This window comes from Podarcis tiliguerta (genome assembly GCF_965153285.1).
Source record: "Podarcis tiliguerta genome assembly, chromosome: 6".
NCBI classification, from domain to species: domain Eukaryota; kingdom Metazoa; phylum Chordata; class Lepidosauria; order Squamata; family Lacertidae; genus Podarcis; species Podarcis tiliguerta.
This window is the reverse complement of record NC_139539.1, coordinates 5,652,549-5,676,556: the sequence shown is the minus strand read 5'-3', so window position 1 is coordinate 5,676,556 and position 24,008 is coordinate 5,652,549. Positions and strand designations below refer to the sequence as shown.

Below are 24,008 nucleotides of genomic sequence, written 5' to 3'. Positions count from 1 at the left end.
GGCGCGCACGTCGGCCTAAGAGGCGGGGCTTGTGCGTTTATGCGCGTCTTCGCGCGCGATGCACGCTGGGAATTGTAGTGCTGGGCCGGCAGACGACCTCGGAAGCCGCCGCGCCGCGCGGGGGAGAGGAGGACTGCGTTTCCCAGGGCGCCCTGCGCGGGGCGGCCTTTACCACAGCAGGAGGAGGAGGAGGGTTGGTGGTACGAGGAAGGCGAGCAGCAGCCGTTGAAGGCGGCTTGGCTGAGGTAGCTCAGGTAAGTCGTGCGGCCTTCCAGCGACTCACCTGGGCAGGTGAGCCTGCCCCGCCCCGTCGACCGTTACTCTTCGGCGGCCGCGGGTGGAAAGAGGTGCCGGGGCTCACGAGCTGCCTGGAGTTCCTCAAAGGGGGGGCGCGGGGAAGCGCCTTCTGCGCATGCTCGGGTCCATTCAAGAGGGAAACACTTCGCACATGCTCAGAGGCCCCTCCTTGTCGACGTAAGAAGAGCTCTGCAGGATGAGGCCAGTGGCCCGTCTCTCGTTCCAGCCTCCTGTTCTCACGGTGGTCGACCCATAGCTGTCAACTTTCAGATTTGAAAATAAGGGATCAGCAGCCTCGAAGATAAGGAATCAGCAGCCTCACCTGTCCTGGGGAGCCTCGAAAATAAGGGATTAGCAGCCTCACCTGTCCTGGGGACAGCCTACAGGGTATCTAATTATCCAGGATAGCAGCGGGAAACGGCGCTGGAATAAGGGAATTTCCCGCAAAAAAAGGGAAGGTTGACAGCTATGGGTCGGCCAGATGCCCATTATGGGGAACCAGCAAGCAGGATCCAAGCCCAAGAGCCGCCCTCCTGTGGTTTCCACCAACTGGTACTCGGAAGCATGGAGGCAGAGAGCATCATGGCTAGCAGCCTTCAACAACCCCCTCCTCCATGGATTTATCTAATCCTCTTTAAAAGCCGTCCAGTTTGGTAGCCAGCCCTGCCCCCTGTGGCAGTGAGTTCCACAGTTTAACTTTTTTGTCGTTTAGTCGTGTCCGCCTCTTCATGACCCCATGGACCAGAGCACGCCAGGCCCTCCTGTCCTCCACTGCCTCCCACAGTTTGGTCAAACTCATGCTGGTAGCTTCGAGAACACTGTCCAACCATCTCGTCCTCTGTCGTCCCCCTCTCCTTGTGCCCTCCATCTTTCCCAACATCAGGGTCTTTCCCAGGGAGTCTTCTCTTCACATGAGGTGGCCAAAGTCTTGGAGCCTCAGCTTCAGGACCTGTCCTTCCAGTGAGCACTCAGGGCTGATTTCCTTCCGAATGGATAGGTTTGATCTTCTTGCAGTCCATATTTGTTCCACCTGGGACCTTAAGCAGGATGGAGATAGCGTAGCATCAGTTGCAAGTGGTCTGGTAACCTCCTGTTTAGGCAACATAGAGCTCCAGTCTCCTTAGGATCACCTGTTTCACTTCATGTTTCCTGCAGTGTGGCTCAGCTGCCGTACATGCAAAAACAAAATTCTGTTCAGGGATTGTATTATCACGATGACTATAAGTTATCAGTGCTTTAATGCACTGGGGGCACTATTCCTCAGGGAACGATCAATTGTGATGTAAATAAGAGAACAGCCTTGCAGATACCGTATTTTTCGCTCTATAAGACGCACCAGACCACAAGACGCACCTAGTTTTGGGAGGAGGAAAACAAGAAAAAAAAATATTCTGAATCCCAGCAGCCAGAACAGCAAGAAGGATCGCTGCGCAGTGAAAGCAGCGATCCCTCTTGCTGTTCTGGCTTCTGGGATAGCTGCGCAGCCTGCATTCGCTCCATAAGATGCACACACATTTCCCCTTTTTAGGAGGGAAAAACAGAGTCTTATAGAGCAAAAAATACGGTAATTCAGCAGATGTAAGGTAAAGGTACCCCTGCCCGTACGGGCCAGTCTTGACAGACTCTAGGGTTGTGCGCCCATCTCACTCAAGAGGCCGGGGGCCAGCGCTGTCTGGAGACACATCTGGGTCATGTGGCCAGCGTGACAAAGCCGCATCTGGCGAGCCAGCGCAGCACACGGAAACGCCGTTTACCTTCCCGCCAGTAAGCGGTCTCTATTTATCTACTTGCACCCAGGGGTGCTTTCGAACTGCTAGGTTGGCAGGTGCTGGGACCAAACAACGGGAGGGCACCCCACCGCGGAGATTTGAACCAGCGACCTTTCGATCGGCAAGCCCTAGGCGCTGAGGCTTTTACCCACAGTGCTACCCGTGTCAGCAGATGTTACCAGCCTGCAAAAAGATACCTCCTTGCTTGCTCTGACACTTCACAAGCACACTCACTCACATATTGCATGACATTTCTTTTATTTTTTTCCTGTGTCTACCACAGCATTTCTGTGCACTCCGGGTTCCATCACAGCGTTCCTTTGTGCCAGAAGCGGTTTAGTCATGCTGGCGACATAACTGGAAAGCTGTCTGCAGACAAACACTGGCTCCCTCGGCCTGAAAGCGGAGATGAGCGCTGCTCCCCATAGTCAAATTTGACTAATCTTAACAGTCCAGGGGTCCTTTACCTTTTACCTTTACCTTGAAGCTAGTGCTTCAAGGCTGTGATAGAAAGTGGACAACTTGCACTTTATAGAAATGTTTTAAATGCAACTTGTGCGTTCCAAGTTTGTAGTCAGCACCTGTAATTAAACTCAGTGACTGCTCACTCATGTACTTCAGTGACTCACTACTTCAGTGACTGCTCAGTCATGTACTTGTATTTATGAAATGAACTCACACCTAAAATAATGAATGATTTAATGGCTTTCCCTGTGGTGTAGTGGTTAAGAGCAGCGGACTCGTAATCTGGTGAACCGGGTTCGATTCCCCACTCCTCCACATGCAGCTGCTGGGTGACCTTGGGCCAGTCACACTTCTCTGAAGTCTCTCAGCCCCACTCACCTCACAGAGTGTTTGTTGTTGGGGAGGAAGGGAAAAGGAGATTGTTAGCCGCTTTGAGACTCCTTCGGGTAGTGATAAAGCGGGATATCAAATCCAAACTCTTCTTCATCTTTTGTGTATGTAATTAAATACAAATTCTTGCAAAGCAAATCTAGGAATGCATGTACTCTTTTAACTAGATGCTAAACATAGTAACATGTAAGAAAGAGACCGCAGGCTTATCTGCCTTGGTTCAGAAGGCTGATGTTATCTTTTTCAAATAGGCTATATATGTTCATGGGGAAACCGCACCACCTGCTGCTGGTTCTTTTTCCATTGTGTTTTTATTTTCTAGCCGACGCTGGTTTTGAAACATCCTCCTACCTACACCACAAGAACGTTGGTGTTGTACTCAGATGAGGCTTACTGTAGCTGAGGGTTAAAATGGCCGGGTAGTTGCAAGCGTGACGTTGGTGCGCTCCCTGCAGGACTGGTTGCCTTCCTTCCAGCAGGCAGGTAGCAGCTGACTTGACTGCAGTCTGCATGATTGGCCCCTGCTCACATCAGTGAACATATTTCCCCAAGGACAGTCGTGTTGGGCGGCATGCATAGGGCCTCAAGTCACATCCTCCTGAGATGGGTCAGGAACATAATGTGCTTGTAGGGGGAGGACACATTTCTAGCAATCTAATATTTGATATTTTTACTTGTAGGGTCAGGATGTATACACTGCTATCTGGCCTTTACAAGTATATGTTCCGAAGGGATGAATACTGCATCTTGATCCTCGGACTGGACAATGCTGGTAAAACGGTGTGTTCCAATGCTTGTTTGGTGGAGGAGGAAAGAGAAACCCTCTCCTCTTCCTCACTACCTTGTCTGGTTTCATGTATCATGTAGTCATTTCCAAGGTGCTAGGTAAGATGAGTTAATCCCGAATTCTAATTTTAGGAGAATAAATCCTTCAGGCAAACAGCACACAATTAGCATCATTAGGTCAGCTGTCCAACCCCAACCCCCAGCTCTTCATTGGTTTGAGTTTCTAGTAATTTTCTTGCATAATAATATTTTTGTTGCAAGCAGATATAAAATTAAGGGTCTCAATCGTCTTGGGTTTTGCTGGGTAAAAGTTTGCTCAGAATTCCTGTAGCAAAGGAATCCAGTGTTCCAAGAAGGCAAGAAAGATCTACTGAACACTGTGCAGTGGAAGGCAGGAAAAAATTTCTTGAACTTGGGTTAAGTCTGTTATGCCTGATTTTGGGTGATTGCCCCCCATCCACCCACTGCATTCCCATCCAGCATGGCCCATGATGTTTTGTAGGTTTCACTAACCCACTGAAGACGGGTTTTTGGGGGGAGGGTACAGGGGGAAATGAAAGATCCATTGCATGAACTTGCTTTCTGCTCATACAGTGTTGGAGTAAAAAAAAGGTGTCTAAGGACTGCCAAACTCTGGCCTGGTTTGAAGTGGAAATGGCTTCGTGCAAGCTCTGGGAGAGGAAGTTGTGGCTGCCTTGTTCCTTGGTCGTTCTGCTGTGCGCTGAGCTCAGTCATGGGTTGGCTTAGCATGGCATCTGAATCTGGGCTTGTGGTTTACAGACAAACTGTAAGACAAACCATGGCTTAGCTCGGTGAAGCAGCAGAACGATGGTTAGGGTGGGATGTGAGACTGCACACCTCTGTCTTACTAATGCTTTATTCTATCCCCGTGTTCTCAGTTATGCATCCCTGCCACTCTTTTCCCGGTTTACATGTTAAACCTCCATAATATTCCATAAAAAGGAAATTCTGATTTCAGTGGCAATTACGTAAGATTGCTAATTTGGTCACAGAATTTTTCGTTGTTGGCTAGCAGCAGCTAGATTTGATTGATTGATTGATTGATTGAAGAGCTATAAATCTTGGAGTTCCAGTTTTACAACAAAGTTTTCCTGTGTCCCAGAAAGCACTTAGTTTAATGACCTGTTTTCCTTCTCCCTCCCCTGCTTCCATTTTTTTCCAGACCTTCCTTGAACAGACTAAAACAAGATTTAACAGGAACTACAAAGGAATGAGTTTATCCAAAATCACAACTACTGTGGGCTTGAACAGTAAGTGAATCTAGTTTGGTCAAGTGAAAATAAGGTTTAAATAAGAGTTTACCTTGACTGGGTGGGGAACTATTTAGAAAAGTTTAAAAAGGGAGTTTGAGCAACTGCTTGAAGCATCCAAGGCCATGATATATGCATTCTGAAGATAACAGTGCTTCTCATACGATTGCCAGGGGGAAAAGAACACACCTGTCCATTCACAGAGTTTTCTCTCTAGCCTATCCGATTTAATTAATGACTCTGCACTTTAACAATTTTTTTTTTCATTGTGGGCACTGTCAACTCTCCCTCATTGCTTGCGCCCTATTCCTGCTTGAGGTTTCAAATGTTTTTCATTGGCTTTGGAGCAGTGCTTTTCAAAACCTCTCTTCCTAAGGAAATAAATCAAACTTCTATCTCCCATTGAGGGGCCTTTGCATCTTGTGGAGGATTCTGGGTAGTTTTCTAGTGGTAGCTCTTGACAAACATCACCTCTGGGGGACTTTTGGGTTTTTCTTTGTACAACAAAGAGGCCCATGTTGGGTTATTGTCTGTCTTCTAGTTGGCACTATAGATGTGGGCAAAGCCAGGCTAATGTTCTGGGATCTTGGAGGACAAGAGGAGCTTCAATCTCTCTGGGATAAGGTAGGGATGACGGCTGTGTGTTCAGAAATGCCTTGCCATCTTAATAATGGTCCCTTTGAAATTTGTAGCAAGAGAGCTCCCCAGTTAATTGCGCTTCCCAGTCAGTGTGAGCAGCATACAAGGAGTTGGATCCGGACGGAGTTCATCGAACTTGATCCTCACCGAAACCCAATAGGACAAGTTAATCATGACTTGACTTTTGAATTAATGGGGAATGAAGATCCACAAAGTCCAGATTCAACCCAAAGTGTATTGAGACCATTAGACAAGACGTATGCAAGGATATAGACTATGCAAATGAAATGTCTTCTCTGTGCAATCCCACCAATTTCTTTATAATAGTGTGGGTTTCTGGGAGTTGAGGACTCTTTCATCATAGTATTCATGTGAGCTTCAACAGTACAGCTTTGCCAGTGTTGCCTAGTGGTTAGGGTGTTGGACGAGCACTGGGGAAGCCTGGGTTCATATCTTCACTGAGCCATGGGCTAGTCACGACCTGTCAGTCTAACCTACCTGACAGAGTTACTTGTGAGGATATCCCACACTGAGTTCAGGAAGGGAAAAGGCTGGATATAAATGAAGTAACTGTGTAATTGTAGCATGGAATCAGAGCCTAGTTCTGTTAAGAGGTTTGCAAGAACAATAAATAGCTTTTATCCAGGCTATCAAGTATTGAAAATGTAGTGTTGCTTTTTTTTCTAATAAAAGTAAAGTTTTACTGTCCCCATGGTTTTGTTTTAATGACCCAGGAGAGCTTTATGTTTTTGCTCTGAAAGCAGTCAATAGCCTTGTTGATGTCCATTGGTATGTATGTATGTATGCATGTACTTATTTATATTTTTGTTTAACAAACTGTATAGATAGACTGTTTAATCCTGGGAATTTAACATCTGCTTGTTATGTGCATTTATTTTTCTTTATGTGAGCCATTTATAGCTACATACTTCGTTGCACTCTTTTGGCATATGACTCTGGGGCGTTAGTGCGCACCTTTGGCTTCTGCTTGTAGCGCAGAGCGTTCTGAAAGGACTGTGTGCTTGCTAATTTGCAGGGAGTTAATTGTGCAGGCAACTGTCAAGCACCTGGGCAGGATTGGGGATTAGTTTCTTCTGACCCTGCTGTCCCGTGAAAGAGGTGAGGAGAACAACTTGGTTTAGCTCCTATGTTGTGTTTTCAGTATTATGCAGAGTCCCACGGCGTCATCTACATTATCGACTCCACCGATGAAGAAAGGCTTTCGGAATCAAAACGAGCTTTCGGTGAGTGTGCGGGGAGTTTTCCTGGAATTCGTCTGTGTAGGGTGGGAGGGGCTTAAAACCGCTTGAAACAAGCGGAGTGTATTCCTGTGACTTCGCCAACCGCAAAGCAAAAGTCGAAGCCCCCAATTAAGTCCAGAGATGTCCTAGCAAAGATATGCGTTCTCCCTCTCCTTGCAGCAGAACGTCATTTTAAAGGTCAGTGCAGCTAGCTGGTTACATGGTTGGCCTTTTCAACGTAGCTTTCCAAATAATACGCCATCATTTATTTATTTAAGAAATCTGTATATATTGCCATTCATCAAAAGGTCACCGGCTCTTTACAATACACATAATAAATTACAAATAAACACAGGCTGTAATATTTGTACAATACGAAAACCTAAAGCAGTAATATAAATAAAATTCAGAGGGTGGAATTCAGCTAGCAAGCTCCACCACCCCACACAAAGACTTCTGTGTTGCAATAGGGCTTTCTCCCTCGCACATGCTTCCCAAAATTGGCTCTTGGGGTGGGAAAATACCTAGAGCAGCATGTGGGGGAAGGAGAAGGCAGATTGTTCCGTGAGGCAAACAGAAATACTTGTGCTGTGATGGATAGTCTGCTTGGCACTACATTGACTTCTTCTCAGCAGCAATCAACCCGACAATAAATTCCACAACTTAACCCCTGTGAAAAAAGACAGTCTAATAACTTCAGTTATTATCTACTCATTTCTGATGAGTTATTATCTATCTAGTTATTATCTAGTTATTATCTACTCATTTATGATAAAACGGAATACTTATTTAACAGCAGTTTTATGAAAAATAGCGGGGGGGGCGGGGAGAGAATCTGCAGCAGGATACCTAAAGAGCCGAAACAGTGTGCAAACTCCCAGAGTTGCTAGTTTTCCTGGAACCCCTCGTTTAACTTTTTTACTCCAGATGTTCCCCTCGGCTGTGCATAGGCTACAGTTTAGTTGTGGACAATTGGATCAAAAGCGTGATATGAATGTGTAGGGGAATATCTAGGTTCCCTTACTGGAGGCCAATAATAGCAAGGCAATGAATCAATAAGCATTTGTTTGCACGTTCAAGGTGGGCAACCCCAATGCAGAAGTCACTGCGAAGGGTTCAAATGTAATGCAAGTATAGATATAGCAGTGTAAAATAATCAAACCCACTCTTTAAGAACACAGTCTTAAAGCATCATTTCAGGAACACTAACCAATTAGCAGCTTGTACCTTTTTATATAGGGATGCAGGTGGCGCTGTGGGTTAAACCACTGAGCCTAGGGCTTGCCGATCGGAAGGTTGGTGGTTCGAATCCCCGCGATGGGGTGACCTCCCATTGCTCGGTCCCTGCAACCGGCCACCTAGCAGCTCGAAAGCATGTCAAAGTGCAAGTAGATAAATAGGTACTGCTCTGGCGGGAAGGTAAGCGGTGTTTTCGTGCGCTGCTCTGGTTCACCCGAAGCGGCTTAGTCATGCTGGCCACATGACTCGGAAGCGGTACGTCGCCTCCCTCAGCTAATAAAGCGAGATGAGCGCCGCAACCCCAAAGTCGGCCACGACTGGACCTAATGGTCAGGGGTCCCTTTACCTTTACCTTACCTTTTTATATGCACATTTACTTCCCTTTGTTGCTACCCTATTTTACAGAATCAGCCATTTTCATTGAAGCTTCTAAAGCATGATTTGTTGCATTCTCCTATCTTCTGAAGTCTGCAAATGTTTTCTTATCTGTAACATAGCTTGATTGCTCCCTTTCAACCTTGTCAAATATGGCCTTGTTTTCGTTCCACCTAGCAGTTTCTCTTCAATACAGTTTAACTAAACGATTTAACTATTTCAGTCCCTACAAATGTCCTCTTGCCACTGAGTCCTCAGTGCAAAAGTGTTTTCATTCTGACACACACAGGATCTCTGTTAATGGCCTGTTCCAGAGAGGAGCTTGTAGTCCTTTTATTCCTCCCTGGTCTTCTTTTACTCCCATACTTCGCTGAGCTAAGCCAAGGTTCGGCTTAACTTGCATCCAAATGTATGTTTGTGGTTAAGCAATCCTCTTTGACTACAAGCTGTGGCTAAGCATATAACCCAGTTCTCTTCTCCCTTTCATCTTCCTCACAGAGAAGATGGTAACTAGTGAAGTCCTGGAAGGTGTTCCATTGTTGGTTCTGGCGAACAAGCAAGACGTGGAGGTGAGATCATTATTTGTTCCCAGTTAGTGGTGTCTTAAGATTTCTAATTAGTATTTCAGGACTACTTTTTTGTTGCCCTCTAAAGTAGCTAGCAAAGTTGAGCACAGCTAAAATATAAAAGCAACAATAAGGGGGAAGAGAATGGCATAAGAATTTAGCAGCCAAAAATCTATAAAATGGAACAGAAACTAGGTGCTGCTTTCCATAAGGATACATACGTCTTTTCACTGATACATAATCGGTAATCTCAGGCTGTCCCTCGCTGGCTGCTTCTGTGACTTTCTAGTTACCAGACATAGTTGCTGTGAGCTACACATTTCAGTAACCTCAAGGAAATGCAACCTGAACATTCTTTGTTCTTCCCTGTGCATTCTGTATAAACTGTGGCTGTTGGATGTTTGTAGTGGTCTTATGTCAGGTGACCTCAAACCAGGAGAGGTGGTCTGTGGTGCAAAAAGCAACAACGATGTATTTTCTTGGAGGGGAGCTATCCTGCTCTGTCTTGCTCTTCCCGTTGCCTCCAGAAAGTAGGGCCAAATACAGCTTTTTCTGTCTCCTTCCATGGGAAAGAGTTGGTGTGCTGGGATTGTGTGTTTGCCTGACAAGTGTGTTTTTGGTGACATAGGTATCAGTTTAAAAGGTAAAGGGACCCCTGACCATTAGGTCCAGTCGTGGCCGACTCTGGGGTTGCGGCGCTCATCTTGCTTTATTGGCCAAGGGAGCTGGCATACAGCTTCCAGGTCATGTGGCCAGCATGACCAAGCTGCTTCTGGCGAACCAGAGCAGCACACGGAAACGCCGTTTCCCTTCCCGCCAGAGCAGTACCTATTCATCTACTTGCACTTTGACGTGCTTTTGAACTGCTAGGTTGGCAGGAGCAGGGACCGAGCAACGGGAGCTCACCCCGTTGCAGGGATTCGAACCGCCGACCTTCTGATTGGCAAGTCCTAGGCTCTGTGGTTTAACCCACAGTGCCACCCGCGTCTCCTAGGTATCAGTTTACTGCCCCATAACACAGGAAGCCCTCCAGTGGTGAGCATAGAAGCAGGTGTATTCAGAGCAAAGTCTCTGGGAGGGAGAAACTGCTGCCCTCCAGTGTTTCTGGATCCCTGACCCTGAAGCTCAAATCTATCCCAAAGCTGATCTTTCTTCAGTTTTGGCTGTCGTGAACGAATATGCAAGAAAAGAAGCATTGCATGTTAGGGATAAAATATGTCATACTCTCTGATGCCCTGGCTGTGGTATCCAGTGTACTAGGAATTCTGATGTATCCTGTCTTCCCTCCCTGTGGCTGTGCTGGTTGGGACTGATGGGAGTTGTAGTTCACAATATCTGGAAGGCACGTGGTTGGGGGAAGACTGGCACTGTAGCTTTCATTAATCCCAACAGCTGCAGTGCCCGCACTCTGTCCTCTAGGGGGAGCCAGTCACTCATTGAAAACTGGATATAGACCCTACTGTACTGTACTGTTAAGCTCTGCACCTTGAATGTCCTCTCTGACTCTGTGAACATGCACACACATAATTTGTGCCGGCAGATGCGCACACTAATCCGGCCGAGACTCTCACTTCATGCATTTGACGGTTTGCAGTCCACAAGAGCTTACGCCAAATAAACACGTCACCCAATTTAATGTGGCAACTAAAGGTCTTCAGAGTTCCGCTGCAGAAACCTTTATGCATACAGAAGTAAAATGTGCGCATCAAAATCTCCAGGATGAAATGCATGTATCATCAAAACAAGGAACAGCAGTCTCCTTATTCACCATAGCTCAAAGATTCTCAGCAGCTTGGGGAGACAGAGCAAACCTTTTTTGGAATTTCCTCTCAGAGGGGTGGTGGTGATTACTGACATACATACAAAGGAAATGCTACGTTTCTGGCACCATTTTTTCCTGGCATTCCGCTTTCCAAATGCCTTTCGTCTAAAGGTTGAAGCTTGACTCAGTGGCAGTACTAGGTGGGTGCTGCCCAAAGAAGGTGCTTTGTGCAGTCTGGAATGTGGAAGCGAAAATTAAACGAAGAACTGGGTCGTGCTTATGAATTCTTTCGTGCTTGCGTCAGATGTTCCACTCCGGTTTACATTACGCACGCTTCTGTAAAGCATTGGCGAAAGTGTTGCAACGAGTGCCTGCGAGGGATGAATTCCGGCATCTGTGGAATGTGCCAGACTAGTGTGTGCCCTCACACCACAAACAGACTTGCACAGAGGACTTTAGAGCGATCTCTGTTTCCCGTGGGGTGCCAGCAAATTACAGTGGTGCCTCGCAAGACGAAAAGAATCCGTTCTGCGGGTCTTTTCGTCTTGCGGTTTTTTCGTCTTGCGAAGCAAGCCCATTGACGGATTAGCGCTATTAGCGCTATTGACAATTTAAGGGCTAAAAACGGCTTTTTAAGGCTTGGGGGATTAGCGGTTTTGCTGCTAAAATGCTTTTAGCAGCTTAGCGCTTCAGGAAAAGGGGTTTTGGAGCGGAAAAAAAAAAAATTCAAAATTTTTCGTCTTGCGAAGCAAGCCCATAGGGAAATTCGTCTTGCGAAGCGCCTCTGCAGACGGAAAACCCTTTCGTCTTGCGGGTTTTCCATCTTGCGAGGCATTCGTCTTGTGGGGCACCACTGTATTAAGCCTGGTAGGGGACCAAGGGTGGGCTTTAGCACATGGGTGCACAACTAAAGGAAATTCAACCGCATCCCTCCAAGCTTAAAAGTCTGCCGTTGCTGGGACCTGCTCTATACCCGGAGCAAAAATGAGGTGGTGAAGTGGACAGGGTGCTATTTCTCCCATGTGAAGAGTGCCTCGCCCCCTTGCAATGACTGCTTCATCTGGAAAAAAAAACCTTAGCAAAGCAGGGAGAAAGAAGGCTTATTTTGGTTTTCACTAGAGGAACATTTGAAACCAAAAACTATCCATCACAATCTATTGAACTCGATTCTGGGCTGCGCAGGTAGACCCAGGCTTGATTACACCTGAAAACACTTGGGCAAAGTTTCTCTTACTTCGGGGAGGTTCAGTTTGGAAAAACTCCTTTTGTCTCTAGCCATTCTGTTTGCTGGAACTGTTTCAGTCGCCAACTGTCCTTTTGGGCTGCGGCAGCTGCCCTCTCATCAGATCATCTAATGTCCAAATGCAGCAGCAGTGCCTGGCTGCAGCAGATCTTGTGCCAAAGTTTTATACGTGATTCCAGGATTCCAGTTGGCTGGTCAGATGCTTCATGAAGTTGAGAGCAGCGCTGTGTAGCTTTCCTTGGGTCGCATCCAGCAAAGCCGTCCCATTGGCATGAGGCCTTCTGCCTGTGCAATGGGATTGTTTTCTACCTGTGCCACCCCCCCCCCCCCGCTCAAAAGGATCTGCTCCAGAGAGTTGGGGAATCTCTATGTCAGACTCTAACCTGTCTTTTCTTTTTTTAAAAAAAATAATATTTATTCCAATTTTCAAAAATACAAGAAAAATTAAGAAAGACAGTATACAATAAAATAAAAAGAGAAAAATAAAAGTTAACAATACGTAAAAAAGACCACCCCTCCACCCCACCAATGGGACGCGGGTGGCGCTGTGGGTTAAAGCCTCAGCGCCTAGGGCTTGCCGATCAAGAGGTCGGCGGTTCGAATCCCCGCGGCGGGGTGCGCTCCCGTTGTTCGGTCCCAGCGCCTGCCAACCTAGCAGTTCGAAAGCACTCTCGGGTGCAAGTAGATAAATAGGGACCGCTTACTGGCGGGAAGGTAAACGGCGTTTCCGTGTGCAACTCTGGCTCGCCAGAGCAGCGATGTCACGCTGGCCACGTGACCCGGAAGTGTCTTCGGACAGCGCTGGCCCTCGGCCTCTTTGAGTGAGATGGGCGCACAACCCTAGAGTCTGTCAAGACTGGCCCGTACGGGCAGGGGTACCTTTACCTTTACCTTACCACCCCACCAACAAGAGAAAAAAGACAAAAAACAAAAACATTAAAAAAAGAAAACACTCCCATTTTTCTAGATTCCTTCCTTTGATAACTTATTTCCTCGACTTCCTCCCACCTCCCTTTTTGTATTCCAATTTATTAATTAGATCAGCAATTTCTTCCCATCTTTCACTGCTTACTCGCTTAATTATCATTAATGCATTTAAACCTTATTCTCCTATCAACATCTAGAAAGTTATCCAAATTCCAATCTAATAAACAGAGAAAAGAGAAAAACCTTAACGTATACCCTTAAATCCTTAAATCTTAAACCTTATATCTTGTACCCTTAAATCCTAACATCTCAAATCTTTGTCATATTGCCTCTGAAGTCCAATAAGTCTAACCTGTCTTTTCCAGGCTTTATTATCTGTACAAACTATTTTACAGTGCAGAGCGTTGCAAGTCCATGTCTGCTCAGTCGCTAGCAGAATCTGGGAGCGGGCGGTCCTTATACCTTCCCCAGCATAACAGTCTTTTGACCCCCATCCTTCTCCTCCCCTCTCTGCGTGCAAACCTACTGCACAAAGTGGGCATTGGCAAAGGGGAACTTGCCTCCCCTCCACTTTGCTCAGGCTCGGTGTTGAGGCTCTCCCTAGCATCTTCTGATCCTTGCATCCCTTCCCCACTGGCTTCCCTCCTCGCCAGAGGAAGAGCTGCTTCGCAAGATCTTCGGAGGCTCCCTGTAACACAACTTCTCTTCTGCCTCCTGCCTCTGAGCTGATGGCAGTTCCCTGACACTCTAGAACAGACTGAGGGCAGCTTATAGAGGAGAAGTCCTTGAACTAATGTGACATCTTGGTTGGATGCAGTCCCTATAAAAAATAACAATGGTGCCCATTGCTAGCAGAGGCAAGAATTCTAGCTGCTTGCTCTCCTTGCCCAGGAGGCCTTTTCTTGCTGCTTCTGCTGCAGGGATCTCCACACAGGAACACATTTGCCAGGGACCAAGGTTAGCAGCCCATGACTCCCACCTTGTTCGCTATAGGAACTAAGGTGGGATTTCTTCCCCAACCAGGCGACGTCCTGATGTTGTTGTTTTTTTATAAGAATATTTATTAGAGGTTTTATAGTTACAGGAAAAAAGTATGAGAGAAAAAAAACAATAAAAAATTAACAAACAATACATCAAAAATAGAGAGAAAAAACAATACATCAAGACAACAAGACAAAACAAAAACATTTAAAAACACATCCAATTTCCATATCTTTATCTTTCATTTACTTGTTTCCTCGACTTCCTCACACCTCCCTTTTTTGTATTCTAGTTCAAATTAGCTAATTCAGCAAATCCTTTCCCTCTTTCTCAATTTTTTGTTCTATAATTTATCTTAACACAATCTAACTTTAAATTTTCCACTTTAACCCATTAACAATCAGTTTTTGCTTAAATCTTTATAACATTTCTGCTAAAACCATATAACTTCATTCCAGTATTCTTCTAACTTTCATTAATTTTGCAGTATTTCTGTAAATATACTTTAATTTTTTTCCAATCTTCTTCCATCGACTCTTCTCCCTGGTCTCGGATTCTGCCAGTCATTTCCGCCATTTCCATGACGTCCTGATGTTTTGGACTACAACTCTCACCAGCCCCAGTGAATTGTCCAAAAAACCAAGAGTATGCGAAGCTGAGGAAGACTGGGCGAAATAGTGTTTTGGGTTTTTTACATATTGAGGTTGATGTTAACTGAAGAATGCTGCATCCTTAACAAAGCAACTTTTCTTAAACAAAAAAGAGCCAGTTGTATTTTTTAAAGAGACGTCTTCCTTTATTTCTGTTTTTTTCCTTTCTTCTTGTTTTGGAAAGAAATTAAGAAAAATCTACTGTAGCCCTGACAGTGCTTTTCCAGGATGGGAGCCAAAAACAACAAAAGAACGAGGAATAAACAAACGAAATCATAAACTGTGTTCATCTAGAAGAAATTCTCAGTGAGCAATAAGTTGGTTTTATTAGGATCAAACAAAATAGTGCTGAGTAATAGTGAGCAACTTCCTCTGAATTCTTCTTCCTATTGGTGTTTTGCTGGGGGAGGGAGAAGAAAAAATAAAAAGATCGTCCCTGTTCTTGGATGATGTGGCACTTAATTTCCAACTGCTAGGTAGTGCTTTGATTGACTTCTTTTACAAACACAGCATCATCCAAAATTTATCTCTGACTTTGCTTATACAAAAACTGCAGTGTTACGGTATTTTTTACTTCTGTTGCTGGCCTCAAAAGGAGAACCCAGGTGCTTCACTTAAGGCTGGAGACAGATCTGGCTAACAACTGAGGTTTATATTATTATTTTAATTGGGGGGAGGTTATCCTACCCTTCACTAAAAGAAAGCAGGACAGGTCCCAGCAAACATATTAATAAAATTAATCCCAACACATCCAGATGAGAGTCAGATTAAAGCGTAGCCATGCATTTCTCCATCTTTCACAAACTTAACTCTTGAAAGCAAACTGATCTTCAGAAGCCCTGGGCAGGAAGCTTCAGCAATAGCTTATTCTAGCACCAACATGGAGTTCTGTCTTCAGCATTATCCATATATCACTAGGCCATAAGGACCTCCCTGGCAGATCTCAATTTGTGAGCAGGACAGCATCCTCCCTTCAGATAATTTGGTCCCAAGTCTTTAGGGCCATATAGAGAAAACATTGATCCGGGCTCAGTAATGAGTTGGCAAACAGTGCAGATCTTTGAAGGGTGGTCTTCAAAAATTGGTGTCAGCCATTCATTCATTCATCTCGGGATCCTTGGTGTAGCCTGGTATCAACAGCATTTAGAGACTATTTCGATTAGACTGCATGTTCTCTCCATCTTGAGACCTAGTATTAATGCAAGCTATTAATGTTAATTAATTAATGCAAGTATTAATGACTTCGACATCCAGCATGTAACACAGTTGCCTAATGTTATTCATCACAGTTTCCCCGTTTCACAATAATGATTAATTAGCTCAGGCATCAAACCTGCTGAATGCGTCAAATTTAAAATACAGTGGTGCCCCGCAAGACGAATGCCTCGCAAGACGGAAAACCCGCAAGACGAAAGGGTTTTCCGTCTGCAGAGGCGCTTCGCAAGACGAATTTCCCTATGAGCTTGCTTCGCAAGATGAAAATTGACGAAAAATTTTGAGGGGTTTTTCCGCTCCAAAACCCCTTTTTCTGAATTGCTAAGCTGCTAAAAGCATTTTAGCAGCAAAACCGCTAATCCCCCAAGGCTTAAAAAGCCGTTTTTAGCCCTTAAAGTTCCAATAGCGCTAATAGCGCTAATCCGTCAATTGGGCTTGCTTCGCAAGACAAAAAAACCGCAAGACGAAAAGACTCACGGAACGGATTCTTTTTGTCTTGCGAGGCACCACTGTACTTGACCGGTATTTGACTTTTCAGTTGAGCAGATTGTTTTTTACTGGTCAGATGCCCAATTTCTCATTCCCTCGTGACTCCCAGGCCACTCCATCCCTATCCATTTATAGCTGACAACCTTCGACTTGCCATTACTTGGGAGTTTGCTGAGGCTCCACCTCTCTTGTCTTGCAAAGGAGGTTGGGGGGGGGTGCCAGGGCCACTGAAAGCCATAGCTTAGTGGTGCAGTATCTGTGTTGCATTATCATCATCACCATCCTGCCTTTTCCCCAACAAGATTCAAGGCATCTTACAGCTAAGATAGACACAGCTAAAAACTTACAAAAAGGCAATAATTTTTTAAAAAAGAATTAAACATAAGTCCAATTATAATATAGACATTTTTATTATTTATTTTATTTTATTACATAGAAAAGATCACATACAAAATGTCCCCGGTTCAAATCCATGGCATATCCTGGCAGGGCTGAGAGAGGCTCTCTCTAAATCCCTTTTCAGTGTAGACATTTTGGGGCTAGATGAGCCCATAGTCTGCCTCTGCAAAAGGCAGCTCCCTCTGTTCCTAGGGCCCCAGACCCCCTGCTCCGTCTCAGTGTCTTTTGATGTCAGGAGCTGGAGTGAGGCGTGGGCCAGCAATAAAACAATAAAAGCGCCTGATGTCAGTGAAGTTAAATCTTTATTCCAGGAAACAAAAGAGCGCAGGCCAGGTGAGCACAGCAACCCTTCCCAGTAGGTCTTTCCCGAATGAGGCAGTTGCGAGGAATGAAGGTCTGTGTCTTCCCACTGCTCCCTAAGACTCCCCCCCATCCCCAAGCAATCTCAGCTCTTTCATCCAATCCCTCATTGCTCTGCCCTCTTCATTCTGCTACTTGTTCTGGGAGACCGGGGAGAGAGGAGCTGGTCGCAGCAGGAGGGGGAGATTCCCTGGATTCTTCAGCATCCTATCTCGTCTCTGTCTCCTGGCCTTCCTCCTCTCCTGCCTCTGGGTCTAGACCAGGGGTCAGCAAACTTTTCCAGCAGGGGGCCGGTCCACTGTCCATCAGACCTGGGGGGGGGGGACTGGACTATATTTTGGAGGGGGGGAAATGAACGAATTCCTATGCTCCACAAATAACCCAGAGGTGCATTTTGAATAAAAGCACACATTCTGCTCATGTAAAAATACGCTGATTCCCAGACCGTCTGCAGGCTGGATTTAAAAGGCGATTGGGCCGGATCCAGCCCCCGGGCCTTAGTTTGCCTACCAATGGTCTAGAGCAGTGGTTCTCAACCTGTGGGTCCCCAGATGTTGTTGAATTACAAATCCCATCACCCTTAGCTAGCAAGACCAGAGCTCAGGGATGATGGGAGTTGTAGTCCAACAACATCTGGGGACCCACAGGTTGAGAATTGCTGGTCTAGAGGCTACCCTCTGGCACAGCTGCCTCCTGTTCCCTAAACCCTATTACCTTTTCAGCTTCCGACACTTCCTCCTCCCAGTCTGCTCCCTCTTCTCCCTTTGACCGCTTGATGTCGTCCCACCACCACCAATCCCCTGGCTCTGAGCCTTCTTCCCTTGGGGGTTCCCCAGCTGCGGCCTCCCACCAGTCCCCTTCGTCCAGCCGGTCCATAACAATTGACCAGCCTACTCCTCTGTAACAGTTGCTTTGAGGAGTGCCAGGACCTCCTCTGAAGACAATTCCTCCAGGCAGTTAAGGATGCTGCAAATGATGTGCTAATCTCCTTTGGAAGGTTCCGCCTGCTATCTTGGTTCAAAATGGTGTCTCATCGGAGCAAAACAGAGACCCAGACCTGCTCCTCGATCTCAGGGTCCGTATCGTGCAAAGTTTGCTGACAATATATGAAGAGTTGTCTGAATGTATAGAGAACAGAGGGACAAACAATTTTCCGAGCTTAAGAGATTTAGTGCTGTTGAGTCCAGAAACCCTCAGGCACACAGCTGTGTTAATGGATCTCCCTGGGAAAGGTTTCCTAAGGATTGTGCAATATCTAATATGCAGCATGCTGGTTCTTTTACAGGGACACCTTTGTGCTCTTGTGTACTTATTGTTATAACGTCATGGTGCTCCACTAGCTAAGTGGGGCCGGTTCCCATCCCTTTGTCCTTAGATGACCTGGAGGCTTTTACGGGAAGGATTGTTTTAGACTTGAGTTCCAAGCATTCTGTGTCAACCCCCCCCCCCCCAAGCACACAAACACTTCAAAGATGGTGTCTGCAATACCACACACAGACTTAAGAGACGGACGCAGGAGCCTATCCGGCCTCCTTTGGCATTCAGAGTTCTGGTTCTCAGGAAATCTGTCTGACTCCACCATCTCCGCACCTTTTTAATGGAAAACAACATTGCTCCATAAAATCTGGCAGTGGCCGTGGCCTTGGAAGGTTTTAAAAAGGAATTGGATTGATTCGTAGAGAAAGAGAAGCACACCAGTGGCTGCTACTCATGATGGCAGCGTTATGTAGTGGTTAGAGTGTGGGACTAGGACCTGGGAGACTAGGATTCAAATCCCCACTCAACCGTGAAGCTCACTGAGTGATCAGCCAATGTATTTCATCCTGAGCTACCTCACAGGGTTGCGGTGAGGATAAAATAGGGAGGGAGAGAAGTATGCAGGTGGGGCAAAAATGCAGTTAATTAACGAATTCTGTGGATTCAGAAGCAGCATGAGTAAAGCTGTACTGTAGCTCATAGCAGTTTATGCCACAATAAATGGATTGGCTCCTAGCTGATCTTGGTGCATTACATTGTTTTGTTAATTACCGTATTTTTGCTCTATAAGACTCACTTTTTCCCTCCTAAAAAGTAAGGGGAAATGTGTGTGCGTCTTATGGAGTGAATGCAGGCTGCGCAGCTATCCCAGAAGCCAGAACAGCAAGAGGCATTGCTGCTTTCACTGTGCAGCGATCCCTCTTGCTGTTCTGGCTTCTGAGATTCAGAATATTTTTTTTCTTTTTTCCCTCCTCCAAAAACTAGGTGCGTCTTATGGTCTGGTGCGTCTTATAGAGCAAAAAATACGGTATAGCATTTAGTTCAACATTTACTACTAGCTCTGGGCACATGACATTTCCCTTTCCCCTTTGCAGCGAGGGCTGTTTGTGCTGCACTGAATTACCTCTGGAGCCAGCCCCAAACCCCAGCTCTGGGCCCTCTCCACCCAAGCTGCCTCACCGAGTTGCAGCGAGATGGCTTAGGCTAGACCGAGAGTGTGTATATAAGGGAATGGCAAAAGTGCTTTGCATTGTCCATGAGCAATCAAAATCTCAGGGAAATATCTCACCAAGACCCATCTGCTGGGTTTTTCTCTTGGTTCCTGAGCCTCTTCCAAACACTGCTTTCTTCCACGAATGCATGACGCCTGCTATCTTCGTTATGTTTATTACGTCGTCCTAATTGAATACCCAGGGGACTTAGCCATCTCTGTCCTAAGGCAGTTCACTGCAGGTCCTTCAGTACAAATCCCTCTCAGTAATTATTGCTTCATGGATCTCTTCCTGCTGTTTTGGAACTCTGGAATTTTCCCCAATGATGACATTGAACTTAAACACAAATGACTTAACTTAAATGGCCAAGCAGTAACGCAACTTTGCGCAGATGTGGACGATTCCTCCTCTTTATAATCCCAGCAATCTGAAAACAACTGAGGAAGTTTCTTTTAAAACATCCTACTCGTATTTCCTTATCTATTGCTCAACTCTGGTACTATATGTAAATCCCTGTTTGTCTCCCAGCAGCTGCGGTTTAAGTTTGGGCTGGAACAATTCAGACACATTTTTTAAAAGTAAACAAAAGATAACATGATGCTTTTAATTACTAGTTTTTATCCCTTACCTGTTTTGAGTCTTAGGTGTTCCGTTTATCCGCATGTTTTATCTTGTGCTGGTCTGTGACCAAAATAAAGTTTGACACTGATACCTGTAGTATCTCTGGCAACTTAACTACAGCCATCAAGAGCCTGCCCAAATAAAACACTGTGAGAATTGCTGTAAGGATGGCAGAAGTAACGTCTGCGCAGCATTTTGAAAACTTAACTTGGCATTTGCACGCATAGCTTAAAATCATCAGTTTCATTTGGATACTTGTTTGAACATATGGACTGTGTCTGTTAAACTATACATTGAACTCGGGGTCAGTGGAACATTTTTATTGTTAAAGTCAACTGACATTGTTTCATTTTCCCCCCGTCTTATTTGCCTAAATAAAAGGTGCATTAAAAATAAAAAGTTGGCGCACACATTTGCAATGTGCACTGACAGGGTTCTGGGCTATTAGGAAACATGAAAAAGCAGAGTTCCCGGTTGCCACATGTGCATTTGTTTACAGATGTCCTTGTTTCTGCAGAGGATAGCCTTAATGACTAAAAGGGGCTTAGCATTACATTGCTTCCTAAATATGAGCAGACTCACGCTTTGGCTAGGCTTCTGAGTAAAGTAGAGTTGCACAATTCTCTCTGCGGCTTGTGTCTGGCAGTGAGTCTGGCCTAGATGATTTTCAGGTCCTTAGAGTTTGGCTCAGCGCATAAGCTGATCCAATATATCTTGCCCTGGCTTCCAAGTCCAGGGAGACTCGCTGTAGGTGAGCGAAGGAGGTGCTTTGTAAAAGGACACACCTCTGACAGTTACTCCCTCGTTTACTCCTGCAGAGCTGCCTGTCCATCCCTGACATCAAAACGGCTTTCAGCGACTGCATTAACAAAATCGGGAAGAGAGACTGCCTGACCCAAGCCTGCTCTGCTCTGACAGGGTAAGTGGAAAAGGGCAGCCCATCAGTGCTCTGGTGCGAAGCAGCAACAAAAGAGGGTGCATGTGGATGCCGTCATAGGCTGGAGAAGTACGAAGACAGAATTCTTCCACTCTATCATGGTATAGAGAGGAAATACCAGCCCTGGCCTGTGGTTGCACCGTCTACCCTTGAGGTCGAGGGGGAGGCCTGCTGCCAGATTGCCTTCTGACCGCACCAAAAGAGGTGGCTTACATGGGAGGCTGCCTCCTTGAGGCTGATGAGGCATAGCGGCTGAAGCTTCATCCAATCTCAGCCACAAAATTCGCTAGCTGGCCCTTAAGATCGCTGAGCGGCCTATGTGAGCTGGCAAGGAGTGGCAGTGCTGAGCTACAACAACAGTCGGGAGGCAAACCCTGGCAAAGAACAAAGGAGTGATTAAACCAGGCTTATGAACAAGCTGGCAAAAGTGGGAAGCCCACAGAAATACCGACTAGCCTGCATTTGTGTGCCGGCTGCAGAGAAGGGGAAGCCAGCACTGACGCACCATCGGGGTGCCTTTGGCAAAGGGACAAAGGGTTCTGTCAGATGCCTGGCGGTGGTTGCTCGTGAGTAAGCAGGCAGGGCTCTGACCTGTCTCCGACAGGTTTTATTGGTGCAAACCATTTACAGTTCAGAACCACAAAGTTCATGTCCATCTTAGTCACTTGCAGAATCCGGGAGTGGCCCCTTCCAGTTTCCCCCCCAACATAAGAACTTATACACCCCAAATCTCCACCTCCCCTCCTTCCATTTCACCCCTCTGCACAGGCTGGACAATGGAAACGGCTTGTGTGCCTTCTGGCCAGCCAGGCTAGGAGAGGCGCTTGGGCTCTCAGCAGCATCCTCAAGCCCTCTCCTCGCTTGGCTGGCCCCTTCCCTCCACTGGAGATGTGGCTTTCCTCACTGCTGGACGATGAGCTGCTCCTCAGAAGCGCCGGAGGCTCTCTGTATCCCGCTGCCTCCCTTCCCTGTTCTGATGGCAGTCCCCTGACAGGTTCCATCTCCTTCGCCACCAGCCTGCTGCGTTTCTGTCCTAGTTGCGGAATATGAAACCTCCCTTCCTCCAGGGCTCACAATGGAAACCTAGAGGGCTGGCAGGGAAGGAAGAGGGAAACCTAGGCTTCCCTCACCTATTCCTGCCCTCACCTGCACTGACTTCCTGGCCACCTATGGCTACCCAGCAAGGTGACCTCGAATAAAAATGACCCAGCCTGTGTTATGCAACCTTTTAAGTTGCATGACCTGGAGCATCAAGAGCCCCTGTCTGATGCTATCCTATTATTATTATTATTATTATTATTATTATTATTATTATTATTAGAATTTATATAGCATGTTTGTTCTCAAAATGCACCCTTCTGCAGCATAGATGTAGACAGCAGGAGATGGGTAAGGGAAGGGGCTATGGGAAGACCTCAGACCCATGATTCCCAAATTGGAAGGTACCTGGGGGCGTGTTCCTCTAGGGGAGTGCTGGAAGTGTAAATGACAACCAGACTTTGAAAAGCTGGTATCAAGTTTACCAGTTTTTTTAAATGAATAAAACTAAATAATTTTAATTGGATTTTGAATAAATGTGCAATGAGTTGTTACTGTACTGAATTTTAAAGTGTTGTCATCTTCTTTAGTGGGTCATGCAAACTGCTGTTCCAAATAATGCTTTTTAATGGCATTCTGTAGAAGCCGCCCAGAGTGGCTGGGGAAACCCAGCCAGATGGGTGGGGTACAAATAATAAATTATTATTATATAATGGGGGGGGGGCATGAGTTTATGGAACCAAGGGGGTGGTAGCGTCAAAAGGTTTAGCCTCACTGCCCTAGAGGGTGATGGGAAGGATGTCTGAAGGCAGAAGGAACACTGCAAAGATGGGGATGATAAAGGGTCTTTTTTTGTGTGTCCTCAGGAAAGGGGTGAACGAAGGGATCGAATGGATGGTGAAGTGCGTGGTGAGGAATATCCATCGCCCCCCCAGGCAGAAGGACATCACGTAAAGGACCACTGAGGAACTGAGCACCGGACACCTTTGTCCCGCACAAACTTACGGCTCTTTCTCTATCTTTCTCCCTCCCTCCCCTCTCTCTCCCACCCCCACCCCCCAAGAGATCTGGCCTGGGCTCAAGGCATGAATGTCCTCTTTTGGTCTCCCACAAGAGAAGTCAGACCGAAGTCTTTACCCTGTGCTCTCTCCTGAGCTCTTAAGGGGTGTGGCCATCATCAGCTGTGCTTGTGCACCTGTGCGCTGTAAGAGTGAAAGGCCTTGAGCTCCTTCTGTGTCGCTTTTAACCTGTGGAATTGACTGAAGGTCCTTGCGATGGCTAATCGGATGGAAATTGGTGTTTGGATTCGATTGGGGGGGAGGGCAGGGACTAATATCCCTATTTCCTGTTGGAAGTTGCCTTCCAAAATCCAGAATTGCATTGACGGCAGAGGCCCAAGGGGGTTTCTAAGTGGGGATTGGCGTGGGAGATGACGGTTCCTTTGTAACAAAGAGAACATGCCACAAACCCCACGGTGGGACTGAGGCATCGCTGGGGCTAACGGGGAGTTGTGGTCCACAATATCTGAAGGGCACCAGCTTGGCTGAAACTGCTGTATAGGATCAAAATTGATTTTTATTTTTTATTTTTTGGTCTTATATTTCCAGTTGGTTTTGCTGATTTGATCTGCAGCATTGCAGAAGCCAAAAGCCAAAGCCTGCCCTGTGATGTTGTGCTCCCACAGTGGTCTTTGCTAGAGGGAAGCTGCATTCGGAAAACGCTTTGTCTCTTGTCTCAGTCAGATGAAGAAAATTGTGGTTCTTCTGTATCTGGCTGGCACTGAGATGCTCTGTGCATTTCCCCGGGGGTCCAAGGAGACCATACAGGGATTGTTGTTTCAATAAAAGTTTCATATTCCTCTGTACAACTTTGCAGAATTC

The 24,008-nt window shown here is 46.2% G+C and overlaps 1 protein-coding gene across 2 annotated transcripts; it reads left to right on the top strand.

Moving 5' to 3' along the window:
* The first annotated feature begins 50 nt into the window (after positions 1-50).
* On the top strand, positions 51-23,995 carry ARFRP1 (ARF related protein 1). 2 transcript variants are annotated; one of them, XM_083447705.1, is made up of 8 exons: positions 51-254; positions 3,602-3,701; positions 4,891-4,978; positions 5,520-5,602; positions 6,780-6,861; positions 8,971-9,041; positions 20,972-21,072; positions 22,995-23,995. In XM_083447705.1, exons 2-8 carry the CDS (start codon positions 3,609-3,611, stop codon positions 23,080-23,082), a joined length of 606 nt encoding a protein of 201 aa, XP_083303831.1. In that variant the 5' UTR covers positions 51-254; positions 3,602-3,608; the 3' UTR covers positions 23,083-23,995. The 2 variants fall into 2 exon arrangements, with proteins under 2 accessions (XP_083303831.1, XP_083303832.1); XM_083447706.1 differs by lacking the exon at positions 51-254 and adding an exon at positions 461-538.
* The last annotated feature ends 13 nt before the right edge of the window (positions 23,996-24,008 follow it).